The 13,477-nt window shown below is 57.9% G+C and overlaps 4 protein-coding genes across 4 annotated transcripts; 2 read left to right on the forward strand and 2 right to left on the reverse strand.

The window, feature by feature from the left end:
* Positions 1 to 582: 582 nt before the first annotated feature.
* EsH8_VI_001231 (LSB5 family protein) lies at positions 583 to 2,273 on the forward strand (the record flags this gene model as incomplete). Its single annotated transcript, XM_083272484.1, has 5 exons — positions 583 to 594; positions 816 to 1,211; positions 1,260 to 1,721; positions 1,776 to 1,932; positions 1,993 to 2,273. The coding sequence occupies 5 exons, from the start codon at positions 583 to 585 to the stop codon at positions 2,271 to 2,273; spliced, it is 1,308 nt and encodes a 435-aa protein (XP_083127658.1).
* A 1,064-nt stretch (positions 2,274 to 3,337) lies between these two features.
* EsH8_VI_001232 (uncharacterized protein) lies at positions 3,338 to 4,747 on the forward strand (the record flags this gene model as incomplete). Its single annotated transcript, XM_083272485.1, has 2 exons — positions 3,338 to 3,800; positions 3,873 to 4,747. 2 exons carry the CDS (start codon positions 3,338 to 3,340, stop codon positions 4,745 to 4,747), a joined length of 1,338 nt encoding a protein of 445 aa, XP_083127659.1.
* A 579-nt stretch (positions 4,748 to 5,326) lies between these two features.
* On the reverse strand, positions 5,327 to 6,965 carry EsH8_VI_001233 (DUF2461 domain-containing protein; the record flags this gene model as incomplete). Its single annotated transcript, XM_083272486.1, has 5 exons — positions 5,327 to 5,524; positions 5,598 to 5,738; positions 5,819 to 6,118; positions 6,201 to 6,370; positions 6,434 to 6,965. 5 exons carry the CDS (start codon positions 6,963 to 6,965, stop codon positions 5,327 to 5,329), a joined length of 1,341 nt encoding a protein of 446 aa, XP_083127660.1.
* Positions 6,966 to 9,814: 2,849 nt separating this feature from the next.
* On the reverse strand, positions 9,815 to 13,036 carry EsH8_VI_001234 (uncharacterized protein; the record flags this gene model as incomplete). The annotated part of the gene is made up of 5 exons (XM_083272487.1): positions 9,815 to 10,215; positions 10,271 to 11,217; positions 11,272 to 12,408; positions 12,701 to 12,796; positions 12,909 to 13,036. 5 exons carry the CDS (start codon positions 13,034 to 13,036, stop codon positions 9,815 to 9,817), a joined length of 2,709 nt encoding a protein of 902 aa, XP_083127661.1.
* Between the last annotated feature and the right edge of the window lie 441 nt (positions 13,037 to 13,477).

Genomic DNA, 13,477 nt, shown 5'->3' on the forward strand with positions numbered 1-13,477 from the left:
TGTGTTCTCCTTTGTTTGGCCGGCCGGTCGTGTTTCTGCTTGGGAAAACCTGAAGAACAAGGTCCCCTGTTCAGGGTCGGTTCCACGGCTTTGTGGCTCACACTACGTCAGCGGGGCCAGCTCACGCGCACCGCGCACCTGCTTTGCTTGAAGCTGGCTGCGTTGCGACACCAAGACACCCCGCGGAGCCAAGCTCGAAATGGTGCCCTCCCTGCCCCACCACGCCCGCCTCGTCCCTCACTCATCACCCACCTCATGCACATTCCCTCTCCCGAGCCCGACCCGGAGCCCGATCCTGACGACGGATAGTTCATCATTCACCACGTCGCCGCACATCTGATCGACCTAACCGGCCACCATCTCCTTGCTCCGGGTCGCATCCTTCGCGCCATCAGCAACCTCCGACAATCGCACTGGCCCTTTCCGCTGCCTGGCGGCGATCCCCTCCAAACCCCTCATTGACGGCCAGCGATTGCCTTCGGTCGCGCCACCGCCGACGACGTCCCTTTGCAAAGTCTAGATCTAGATGCCACTATTTTGACTTTGGAGATACGACACATTCAATCCTCCATCCCCGACGCCATGTTTTCTCAGGTACGCGTGACCCCTCACGTTTCCACTATCGGAGACATCGGCAAGCCATGCCATGGCCTGGGTGGGAATCCGCCGCGTCCAAACGAATCACCTGCCTGCCTTGAGGGTTGCTGTGTGAAGTTCGCAGCACATACACCTATCATGCGCTTTGCGATGCCTTGCAAACCCCGCCGACCACGGCCACCTCTCACCTCTCATGAGCCGCACTAACCTTTCAACAGAAGAAGCCCTACTCCGCCGTCACGGTGAGCATCGAGACGCTCACCAGCGAGACGTATGACGAGGATGATTTGAGCGGCATTCCCGATCTTGTCGAGGTTATCAAGCTGCAAGCGTCCGGTCCCGTCGAAGCTGCCCGCGCCATCCGCAAGAAGCTCAAGTACGGCAACGCCCATCGCCAGCTCAGAGCCTTGACCATTCTGGACGGCCTGATTCAGAACGCCGGCCCTCGATTCCAGCGCGCCTTCGCCGATGAGCCGCTTCTGGAGCGGCTGAGGGTCTGCGGCACTTCTGACTTGTCTGACCCCGATGTCAAGAAGAAGTGCATCGAGCTGTTTCGAAGCTGGTCCCAGTACAAGAGCACGCCGGGCTTGGAGCGCATTGCCAAGCTGCACCAGGTAAGCCAGTCGCTCGACGCTCGTGGCAACAACTAACACGCCGCCCAGGAATTGCCCAAACGCAAGGTCGCCGCCACCCAGGAAAGGTCCAAGGCTGTCCGGGAGACCGAGAACCCGTTCGGCGAGGAGGTGGACGACAAGCCCCCTTCGCCCACCGAGCGCGCCGGCGAGTCCTCCCGACCCCACCAAACGCCGCTGGGGCCAACTTCAAGCACCGTCAACTCGTCTAGCCACTCCAAATCTTCATCCCTTTCTGGCGGTTCCTTCTTTGGATCTTCCAAGGACAAGAAGAAGAAGGACAAGGACAAGAAGGGCAAGCGGAAGCCCTTTAACCTGGAGCTCGAGAAGGAGCAGATGAAGGGCGCCATTGCCGAGAGTTCCATTGCCACTACCAACCTGAACAACACCCTTCAGAGCATCAACCGAGAGAGGGAGCGCATCTCGGAGAACGCCCAGGCCGTCCAGCAGTTTGAAGGCTGCAAGCAGCTGAGACGCAAGATCCTCCGCTACGTGAGTCCTTGTCAACATGGCGCCATGACGTTTCCTCAACTAACGACCTTTCAGATCCATCACGTTGAATCGGAGGAATGGCTGGGCAGTCTTCTCAGAGCCAACGACGAGCTTGTCACGGCACTCATGACTTTCGAGCAGCTGGACCGATCCATCGACGCCGATAGTGACTCGGACGACGAGCTCGCCGAACAGGCTCACATCTACCGAAGTAAGCCCATCATTTTTCTTTTCCTCCTGGGCTGCCACAGCTTATGCTAACAATTTGCAGTGGTCTCTGAAAAGGGCAAGCAGTCCATGTCCCCACCTCCCCCCGATGTCTCGGGCCTGAGCATTGCCCCAGTGCAACCGCCCCGTCCGCCTGCACCACCACGCCCGGCCCCAATGTCGAGGCCGTCCCCTCCAGTCCCGGCCCCTGCTCCGGCGAAGCCACCGAGGCCCCCTGCCCGGCCCGCTGAGCCGGACTCGGAAGAGGAAGACGACGACGACCCGTTCGCCGACAAGAACGCGCTCGAGACCCCCGCGGTCGAGAGATCAGAGCCAAGATGGTGATGCCTTATCAGTTTCTTTCGTCATTTCCCTCCCCTCCCCCCCTTTCCAAGTTCGTCGGTTTCATTCGAGGGATACCCCGCTGCGTGGGGGGTGCGTAGGTGGTAAGCAGCTCATGTCTGTCGCCGGTTTGGAACAAACAGTCACCTAGCAAAGCGTCTTGCCTAGATTTTAATGATAACGAGTCGAGCAAACCGTGAACGTCTTCCCACTTCCGCTGCCACGAAGCTGCTCAGTTATTACAGAAATCCCTTGTCCCTTTTCCGAACTTCCGAAATCGGTTACCGACCTCCCGTTCTTGGGTCCCGTCGCGGCCGCAATCCCCTTTTGGGAACGGCGCCCGGGCCCCCAAGGCCCCCGCAAAGCGCCATTCCGGGCTCTCGCCCCGATGGGCCCCCGCCGGAGATGCTACTGTCCCGCTATCCCTCGGCGGCATGTGCTAATATTGCTCACTGCCCATATTCATATGCCGGGAGCTTCCTCCAATGAGAGCGCCGCTCACGGGGCACGGGTCCATCGCCCAGTGCTCGGCCGAAAGCCTCTCCCCGTAACTCCCCGCTGGAACAAATAAACAGAGTTGAGACCCCTCTGTTCGATGCGACATTAAATCAGGCACTTGGGTTGCAGCACGGCGGGATTTATTGATAAAGACGATAACCTTGAGTTGCCCATTGGTACCTCTTCTTGACTCGCGCAGCGGTGGGGGGTGGGGGCGCGCCCGGCGTCTACGCCGCACGCGTGCGAGAGGGTGCATTGGATGTGATGTAAAATGAGACGACGATGCCCCCTTTCAGGCCTGCGTGATGCTTCTTGAACGGTGAGACCATCCGGGGCGGGCACTACTGCATGACACATGCAGCGCACTGTGGAGAGGGTTGGATAGGATCGTAGAGGCGGTGATGCTAGTTGCCCATTTCCCGCCTGCCGGTCGCCGAGACGGTGCAGCATATGTCCCCAATATGCCTCCATCTCAGCCGGCCGTCTATATGAACCCATCTCATCCCGCACCTCGGACTCTGCTCGCCAGCCTTCATCCCCAATAGGTCACTCACTCATTAACCGCCGAGATGCTCGCCCTCCTCACTCTCGCCCTTGCCGCCGCGGCGAGCGCCACCAACACGACCACCCTGCTCCGGCCCGTCCTGCGCCCGGGGTGCAACAAGGCGGACCCGGCCAACCTCGTCCCCTCCAAGGACATCACGCTCAACTACGGCGCCAAGGATGAGAGCCTCGTCAGCGTCACGCTGGCCATGAAGTACCCCTCGGTGGTCCTCGAGGAGGTCGAGGCCATCGCCGCCGTCGCCTGCGCGGACGTGAGCATCACCGTCACCTTCAACGAGACGGCCGCCTTTGAACGGACCTCTCAGGCGTGGGAGGCCCTCGACGACTTCGTCCTGGTCACCAACCACCTCGGCAACTGCGACGTCGACAACGAGCGCGGCTTCTTCCTCGTCGACACCGTCTCCTGGGACGCCGCCTCGCTCCAGGTCGTTGCCAACGCTCACAAGAGCGACATCGCCAACACGGCTAGTAAGTAATTGATCCGCTGCCTCCTCACCCCCCTCCCTCATTCTCCCAGTGGGTGTTAACCGTCGAACCCAGCCTCGACGGAGATCTCCTTCTCCAACGTCCCCGTCCAGAACCCCGCCGCCGCCAAGCGCGACATCAAGTGGGATGACAACGGCGTGCACATCACGAACACCCTCGCCCTCCCCGCGGCGACGACGCTCTTCACCTACGACCCCTACGTCGCCATCACCGCCGACGAGGCCTCCCTCACCTCCAACATGACCTTCTCCGGCAAGCTCAAGTACACCATCATCCCCCCGCAGGTCGAGCAGCTCGCCCTCGACATCGACACCACCTTCGCGGCCGCCCTCGGCCTCACCGTCGACGTCAAGGCGCCCTACTCGGGCAACTTCACCTACGACCCCGAGGACCTCGGCTACAACTTCGTCGACATCCCCGGCATCATCAAGCTCGGCCCCGCCCTCGGCTTCGCCATCGGCGTCGAGCTCGAGGCCGACGCCGCCGCCAGCGTCACCGCCGACCTCGGCCTGTCCTTCCCCGACGCCAAGCTGCACCTCGACCTCGTGAACTCGTCCCTGTCCACCGCCACCGGCTGGGACCCCGTCTGGACCGCCAACGCCAACATCTCGGAGAAGGCCGCCGTCGGCGTGAACCCCTACGTCGACCTCGGCGTCCAGCTCGTCTTCGAGATCCTCGGCGGCGCCATCGACCTGAGCTCCGGCGTCACCTCGCGCTCCAAGCTCGTCAACGACTTCACCCTGTCGGCGAGCCAGGGCGCCGGCACCGGCGGCATCGGCATCGGCCAGGACAACACGGGCTGCCAGGAGGGCTTCGCCATCAAGAGCGACTTCTTCTTCAGCGTCATCGGCTTCGCGACCCAGTGGTGGTCGCAGGAGCTCTACAGCGTCGAGGTCCCCGTCGCCGACGAGTGCTACACCTGGCTGTAGGCGGGCGCGTTGCCGAAAAGCACGCCGCGCCAGCGAGGTGTTTGGGGGGGGGAGGGATTTCGGTTCTAGGAAAGGTCGATGTTTGCTTATTTCACCGTATATATACATAATTGGCTTCTATACGTAGCAATAACGACACTAATAGCGCTGCAAAATGCGTCATGACACGTCCAAGGGGGCAATTTTCGCTGGCGGCGGTCGAGTTTTCCAAGTGACACTGTGAGGGCGTCAATGTATGTCGTCGTTTAGACGGTTTTATGTTCAACTGATCGATCAAGGTTCGCCGGGTTCCTCCTCGACCCGAGCCTTGGCAATTCGGCGCAAGCCAACATCTCACTCACGGGGTCCACTTGGTCGGGCAAATAAATGCTTTTGTAAATGGCACAGCATGTGCGGTCAAAGCCGGCATATGAATCGCAAGACTATTGGTAGTCCTGTGCGCGGGACCTGGGGAAACCAACACTTCATATTGTGGAGGACACACAGAAAACATCCAACTTGAACTAAATGGCAGTGGCCGCCTCACAACCAATATCAACCAATATCAACAGAACCTCCTCGCCCACCCCAAACGAGGACTCAGAACTTGTGGGTGCTCCAGTCCTTACCCTCTTCGTCATCCTCGTCTCCGGTCTCTTCTTCCGCGTCGCCATTCTCGTCGGCATCCCCATTTTCCTGGCCATTCTCGGCATCGTCTTCGCCATCTTCATCGTCGCTGTCGTCTTCATCGTCGTCCAGATTGAAATCGGGCATGACAATTCTGTTCAAAAACGTAATCTGCTCTCCGCGTCAGTCCAGAATACAGACGTCATTATATGAGCAGCCGCAGCTCCTCGGTGCCCAGACTCACAAACGGGTGCATGGCGGCGATGATCTCGCAGACCTTCTCTTGAGCGTCCTCCTCGGAGAACGTCTGGTCGTCCACCTTCTTGCTGATTGTGAAATTGCGCAGCTTCAGCAGCTCAATGTCACGGTGGTCTGCCAGGTAGCCCTGCATCGCCTTTCGTCAGCCTCGGACACTCCACTAGGTTGTGCCCAACCTTTCAACCCCGCTCCGAATGCAAGACATACCTTGGGCTTGGTCTTCAGCGCGTTTCCTTTGTTGGTCTCGGCAAACGCCTTCAGCGATGCCTCTTCGCCCCCCTTCTTCGCCGTCTTGGGCAAGAAGGTCCTCTTGAACCTCTCGTCGTTCAGCACCCTTCGCCACCGCTGCGGCCGCTCGTCGATGCTCTGCCTCAGCTTCTGCAGGTGAGATGCCTCGGGACACCACAGGCCGCCGCCGATGAAGCACGAGCCTGGCTCGAGGTGGATGTAGTAGCAGGCATACGGGCCCTTTTTGCCCGTCCTGGACCATGCAGCGGAGAAGTGCGGCTGTTTGGCTCGGTTTTTAGCATATATATCTCGGGTCACAGCCATGGGCGGGCATATGAGCGGGGGAAGGGTGGGAGCTTACCTTGTAAGGAGTCGGGTCCTTGCTAAAGCGAATGTCGCGATGGATGCGGAAAACGAGATCCTTGGCCGGCAACTCGGGGACAGTGAAGTCCACCTCCGTGATCTTGGGGGTGACCGACTCGACAAATGAGTTCCAGTCCTTGAGCGAGCGCCTGTATTCGCCGTCGTGGGCTGGAGTACGTTAGTATTCACATTAATGACGAAAAGGGGAGCGGGGGGTAGGATGAACCGCACCTTTAAGCCACGATCTCTGGTTGTGGGCCTTCAGATCCTTGAGAAACAAGAGAGTATTCTTGTGCACAGTCTCATCCGCATAATCGACTCCGCCAAGCGGCCGCAGCTTCTCGAGCGGGATGATGGTGACCTTCCTCCCATCCTCGTCATCCTCTTCCTCTTCCTCCTCCTCGTCGTCTTCGTCGGGTTTCTCGTCCTGGTATTCGTCCTCAACATCCTCGACCTTCTGCGTCTTCACAGACTTGGCTTTGACAGCTCGGGGTTGCGCTTTAGACTTGGGTTTGACAGCCTTGCCAGCCGGCCGTCCCCGGCCGCGCTTCTTGGGTTGCACCTCCTCGTCCTCATCCTCACCTTCACTCTCTTCCTCGTCACTCTCATCCTCAGGCTTCGCGTCTCCATCAAAATCATCGTCGTCATCGTTCCCATCCTCAAAGTACTTGCTCTTCTTGGGCGTGCTCGAGATCCGCCCGGACCGTCGGCGCGGCTCATCCGCCGCAGCCGGCGACTCGGCGCGGCGCTTACGTGCGGGCATTGTGTCGTTTCCTTCTCCTGGTGCACCCAGCTACTGTTTTCCTAGAGTCAGGAAAACTTTTTCGAGCATCAAAACTGGCCGTGTATGCGTGCAATTGATTGGGCCTTCGCCTGGGCTCGGTATTTCTCGATTTCAAAGTGAGTGTCGTCATAGCCCCGGACCGCGGGGACTGACGCGACGGGGTCTGACGCAGATGAACGCGAGATCACGTGCCAGCGACAACTAGTGTACTGCTCAGTACCGACCCACATTATACCCCAATCCACTGGACACTCAACAGTGCCTTCATACGAGATCTCATATCATCATGGCGATTTCACTCAGCTGGCATTTTGGTCTCTAACCGTTAACCACTACATCTAGAGCCGATTCCAAAGTTGCCCCATGACCCTAGATCAGTTCAGAAATGCACACATCCTGGTGAACGTTTCAATTTATATCCCGGGCTGTACACTCTATGTCTGAGGCTCATCGTGTGCCAGCCCAGTACTCAGCTGGTCAGTCATTCGTTGGAAAGACAAGTGTGCCGCCGACATGGTCCTAAGAGTTTGGCGGTATTCCTAAAATAAAGGCCCCAACTGCCTATTTTGGGCTGTCAAAGACATGATGCTCTGGACGGGACATGAGTGAGCTGCTTAGGCTGACACTGTCGGCGCACTTTCTCGGACTCCCGGCAGGCCAAAGACACATATATGTCTCGTCTACGTTGGCACTCTGGAAAGTTTGGGAGCATCCCGCGATACAATGGACAAGGCCGATATGCTTTCCGTCGAACCGCCATTCGAAGCGAGAGGCCTGATAATTGATGCGGCTTAGCATGGGGATCAGACGAGCGAGGGGTGTGGTACCGAAGGCTTGCAAACCATCCTCCCTTATTCGATGAGCACGGCGCAGTTGCAGGACGAAAAGATGGAGCCAAGGTTTCGGCTTATCCAGAGCATCTTAAATGTCTGATCGCAAAGGTGTCGGCAAGTGCAACACGAATGTCGTGACTGTTTCTTTTCGAAGGAAAGACTTTGGGGCAGTCCGGTCTTTCATGTTGCCATCGTTGTAACATGGCGGTCTCAGTGCCTTCAATTCATTCTGGATCGGGAGGGTCCGTACTGAAACCTGTGGGAAGGCCCACCGTGCCAGCGATATCGGTTTCCGCGCATCGTTGACGACGGACTCGTTCTTTGCGGTCTTGGTTTCGGGCCTGTGATTTTTGCGGGTTCGGGTCCGTAGACGTCTCGATCAAGACCGTCGTCATCATTTGCGCCTTTGACTATTTACTCGCCGGACGACAAAAATTTCAGGCCTGCGTCGAGCCCTCCCTCCCCCCTCCCAGGGACGGTTTTGCACGGCCTTTCACCTCGCGGGCAGAGGCAATTGTCCAGCAAGCAAGTCATGGCCATGTAAACGAGAGAAAGGACTCCCCTTTTCGAAGCTATGGCAACCAAAAGCGCAAAAGTAACATACGGGCCAGAGGGGGGGGGGTTCCGGTGAACAGCCAGTCGGCATGCCTTTGAACGGTCCGCTCCATCATTTGCCGTGACTTGCTTGCGGCTGCTACATAAAGTTTATGAGAGAGTTGAAGAGCGGGTATGAGGCATCGCTATCGAGAACTTCCATCGACCAATTCGCTTGTTTCAGCTCCATACTCGACCGGTAACGCAAGCCGCGAGACGGCGCGGAAACGACGACAGGAAGGGGTCGACTACACCATCATCAAGACCTTCCCGAGTATGTACCGGCTCTCTCTCCGAGGCATGTTCTGCAAAGGAAGGAGAGCAAGGGAGGAAAAGAAAAGAAAAGAGGTAAAAAGAAGAAAGTCAAAGTGGCGGGCAATCCATGCTACCTGTCGCAGGAGCCTCGCAAGCGACGCTTCGGAGAGCGGCGGTGACCCGACCAACATCCATCAATACTTCGTCCCGTACTCAATCGAGGTGTAGTCAGTCGGCCGAGCATTTTATAAACGAGGGTGTGACCAGTGCAAAGAAGTTCAGAAATGCCGCGTACGGACCATGTCAAAATACCATCAAGATAATGAACGATTGACTTCTCGACATTGGCGACGACACCGTGTGACGACCTTCGGGAGCGAAGCCGGACGTGCTCGTGGGGCATGTCGGCGTTTCGGCCCAAGGTCGAAGGAAGCAGCCGTTTGGTGTTGACAGTCGGATGCGAAGGCTTCTGCATGCGATCATCGCCCGAGGAGCTGCAGGTCCCCGTGTGAGGTGTAAAACATTTCATTATTCATCCCGCAGCCTATCACAAGTACAGAAACCCGCGCACGCGCCCGCGCCCGTCGCCTCGCCGCAGCCTCGACACCTTTTTTTGGCCAAGGCCAAATCCAAATCAGTTGGCGCGCGTCCGATGGCGACCAACAACACTATACAAGCAAGTAATGCAACTATTTCTCCGGCCCTAACAAGGCGCGTCGGACGTCGACCCAGTTTTCCTTCCTCCCAAGTTCTAGCCGGTACCTATCTGTCGGTACTCCGCCGGCTCGACGCACCGAAATCCCGACCAGGGTCTCCAGCGCATGAGGCGGCTAACGACACGCCTAGGCTCAATTCATCCCTCAACCGTTCAACTCCAACTCTTCTGGCTGCCGGCTGCTACCCCTCACGCAACCAAGATAATCAATGCGGACCACTCCATCCCAACGCTGTCTATAATCAGGGTCTGGGACTCCTGTCAAACGGGCTTCGCAAGGTACAGGCTGCGCTGCGAGCAGCCGAATCGGGATAAGTCATGTCTTGGCATCGAACAGGAGTGTATCGCCAGCTCTCCTCGACTGCATCAGGGAACTGCAGTCACCGTGTCCCGATCATCCGGTATTAGGCGGTCTCTGCTGCCCAGGGCCGTCACCCGAGATTGGGGTCATGGGCAATCCTTCCCAAAGGCGTCCTGTCACGGGGCTTCTCGACCAAATCGGCGTACCCATCCAAGCTCGAACCCATCACCCTGACCATCTCGAAAATGTGCGAGCCCTTGAAAGTCTCCGCCCAGAGCCGGATGACTGCTGCCGCCAACTGTCTCAACCGCGTACTGTCGTTTGCAGAAACCTCGCTGTTGGCGGGTTGGCCGGCCGCAGGCCCACCCAAGGATGGATCGATAGGCACAGCAAACTCGGTCTCGTCAAGCATTCTCCTGACTGACTGCAGGAGGTTCTTCTCTTCGGGTGTCGCAGGTGGGTCATTCGGTCCGATCGATGCGAGGGTCAGGAGCCACTTGGATAGAAGGATGGCGCACTCGAAGTTACACACTGCAAACAGCCGGAGTTAGCACGAGCAAGCAGAGTTTGGTGTTGGGATACTCACAGGAGTGTTGGATGCTCCACTCCAGGCTTTTTGTCCTCGCAACGTAGTTGACGCCTGCTTTGACCAACATGGACAAGGCGTGTATCGCTTGGAATACGGCTCTATGCAGCCTCAGGGTGCGGACTAGAAGAGGCATGTTGCTCAGCGACGAAGCAACCAGCATGTGATCTCGGGTTTCGAGGGATCTGCTGGACGGAATTTCCGTGTACAGACGGATGTACGCTAAACGCAGGAGCGCAGTAGAGTTGAATGCTACCGGGCCACCCGGGAAGGAGTCGCTGCTGCCAATGTGCCCGGATTCCGCAGCGTGCAATTGGTGTCGGTGTTCGAAGCTCGCCTGCCATACACGCAAGGCCTGAGTAACCTCCTCGACATCCTCGGGCTTCAGGCCCCTTTGGGGTTCGAACGGAGAGCTGAGTGCAAGGGATGTCTGCTTCAACAGGTAAACGTGCTGGATCAAAGCATGTATCAGGACGTAGCTGCCGAGGGATGACATGTGCGGGGGCAGGCTCTGAGGCGACCTTCCAAAGACCCTGGCGAAGGCATCGTGTACGGATATCTCGACGGAGGGATAGGCTTGTCGAAACTCTTGCCACTGCCATGCCGATTCCGCTCTCCATAACCGGGACGGGTAAGGCAGGAAAAGACCAAGTTCTGAAGTAAGAATGAGCGGCGGCATATTGTAGGCAATGCTGCAGAGGTTGAAAAAGCAGTATGCTATCAACTTCGTGCGCGTGGCGCCCTCTTGCCGGATCCACGTCTCCCAATCCGGTGCCACGGCCGGACTGGACTCGGCAACAAGGCCTTCTTCGCGGATTAAGATTGCAAGGTGGCTCTGCAGTGACAGGGCTTCGTGCAGAATGGCTTTGGCCCCCCAAAGGCCGACTGCGAAGAGCAACAAGACAGCCTGGGTCGTCTCAAGTCGGGCTTGTGGTGTATTCGGCGAGCTGGTGTGTCCGGGTTAGCGCTGTAAAACACAATATAACGAATGCTATACTCACAACGGCTCACGATGTGTGTCTTGCGTCATCGGGCGGTCTTGCTGAGCCGAGGCGAATGTATGCCTGAAGCCAGAACTGGGAGAGGGTCGAGTCGAGTGCGGGCTATACGCAGCCGGCGTCGGGAGCAAGGCGTGCACCTCGTGGCTATGTCGCCGCCGGATTTGCTCGAGGGCCACGGCTTTTGCGGCATACCACAACGCATGGCCTCGATGGCTCTCGAACCGATACTGTGCGCCGACAGCCAAAATGGCGAGAAGCAACTCGGGGGCCATCTCCGCAGGCGTCAACGTAGGAATATGGAGAAACGGAAGATATTCGTGGAAGCCGCTTATGTATCCCTCGAGGAAACGGGTGAGGGTATGGCGAGAGGGGAAGACGAAGTCGGTGGGAATGACGGAGGAGAACTCTTCAAGCCGGTTTTTGATGACAGTGTGGTCGACGGCAGAGATTCGAAGTGGCGCTCTCATCGACTCTTCATGGCTCCGCGGGCCGCCTTCCATGGCCTCCCGTCCATCTGGCTGGACCGAGGGGAACCTTGAAGGGAACTGCGATGATGGCTTGGATGGGCCACGCAGGTGCATATCGCCTGACCGTGGCCAGAGGCCCATCTGCTGATCAGACTCGAAAGGGGGGGGGAGGAAGTGCGAAGAAGGGGCAAAGTCGTCGAGGAAGATGTGGTAGTCGTCGTAAGGCGCGGGCTGGGGCTGAGGAGCAAAACCAGGCGCCATAACGTTCGGGTCCTCCCGCGGACGCTCAGGGTACCCCATCGACTCATCATAGGACTTGATCCTCGCGTGATCTGAAGGCGGACGTCCCATATCCGGCATCATATGCTGCTGCATGGGATTGACCTCGCTGGCCAGAGCCGCATCAGAAAGCAGGTCGAGATTGCAGGCAGCGGCACGCGCCGGGCCTGACATGCGAGGATCCGGGGCCATGGTGGACGCCACGGCGGTTATCGACTCCTGATGGTATTGCGGTTGAGCTGGGCGCTGAACGCCCAGCATTTCGTGCTCAACATGGCTTTCGGAGGACGATGGCGGACGGTTGGTGCTGGACGAAGTTTTCCTTGGGCGATTATTCTCCTTACTGCCCTCATTGAGGTGAACGAGCTTCTCATGGCGGACAAGGAGATCACTGATGTCCATATAAGCATACTTCTTTGTTCCAAGGTCTGAGGGGAGTTGGCGATGTTGCAGATGAACTTCGAGAACAGGGGAGAGGTGGAGCAGAGTCGGGGATTGGGACGGGGGGGAATAGTCTTGGGATAAAGCAAGCAAGCAAGCAGGGTGGTGTGGTGTACATGTGTGTGTGTGTGTGTGTGGAAGGCGACAGCATATGGCGTCGATGTGGTAAGGTAAGCAAGCGTACGGGGGCAGAATGGTAAAATGACGAATGGCCGGGGGGTAAGGTTGATTGATAGACTCACCGTCGTCCGAACGTTTTCCCACAGCGAGCCCAACCGCAGGCAAATGGCTTCTCTTTGGTGTGCGTCCTTTCGTGTCTTTGGACATGCTCCACACGCCTAAAATGCAAAAGCAATGTAAGCTAGCAGAAGGTACAGCGCGAGGGCCAAGGTAGGGCAGAAGAAAAAAAAAAGGACAATTGGGGGCCTTGCACAAGGGGGCAAAACTCACCTGAAGCGCTTGCTGCAATACTTGCATGGCAAAGTCTTGGGCTTCTGTTGCCGGGTCTCCCCATTCTCTCCAACAGTGGCGGAGGCTCCGTGAGGAGGCGGGCCCTCGATAGACTGAAGAGGGAGCATTTTGCGCAAAAGCTACCTCGGGAATGGCAGGTCGGAAGGGAAGGGTACTGTGTGCTCGGATAGGTATAGACAGGTCGAGGACCTCCGAGGTCACACAGCACAAGAAAGTGGGGGAAGATGGAGGAGATGGGCGGAGCAGAGTTGGGCTCTCGAAAGGGATACTTTGCGGGGCGCGCGGCGTATCGATATGAGGATGGTTGAAAAGATGGCCTCAGTACCTCGTCGAGGACGACAAAGAGTACGTTGGTGAAGGCTCTGTGCTACTCCTCGCGTTCGTCTCTCCCATGCAAGCCTGGCGCGAGCAAGTCTCGAATGCCTCCTGTCCGCGTAAGCGTCCCACAGACTGGTGAGTTGCAAAGTGGTGGTTTTTTTTTTCTCCCCCTTCCTCAACCGTTGCAGCAAAGCATGCGGGAAAGGCGCGGACGGAACGAGGAGTTGGGA

The sequence above is a fragment of the Colletotrichum jinshuiense genome, chromosome 6 (assembly GCF_051148585.1).
Source record: "Colletotrichum jinshuiense chromosome 6, complete sequence".
Classification (NCBI taxonomy): Eukaryota; Fungi; Ascomycota; class Sordariomycetes; order Glomerellales; family Glomerellaceae; genus Colletotrichum; species Colletotrichum jinshuiense.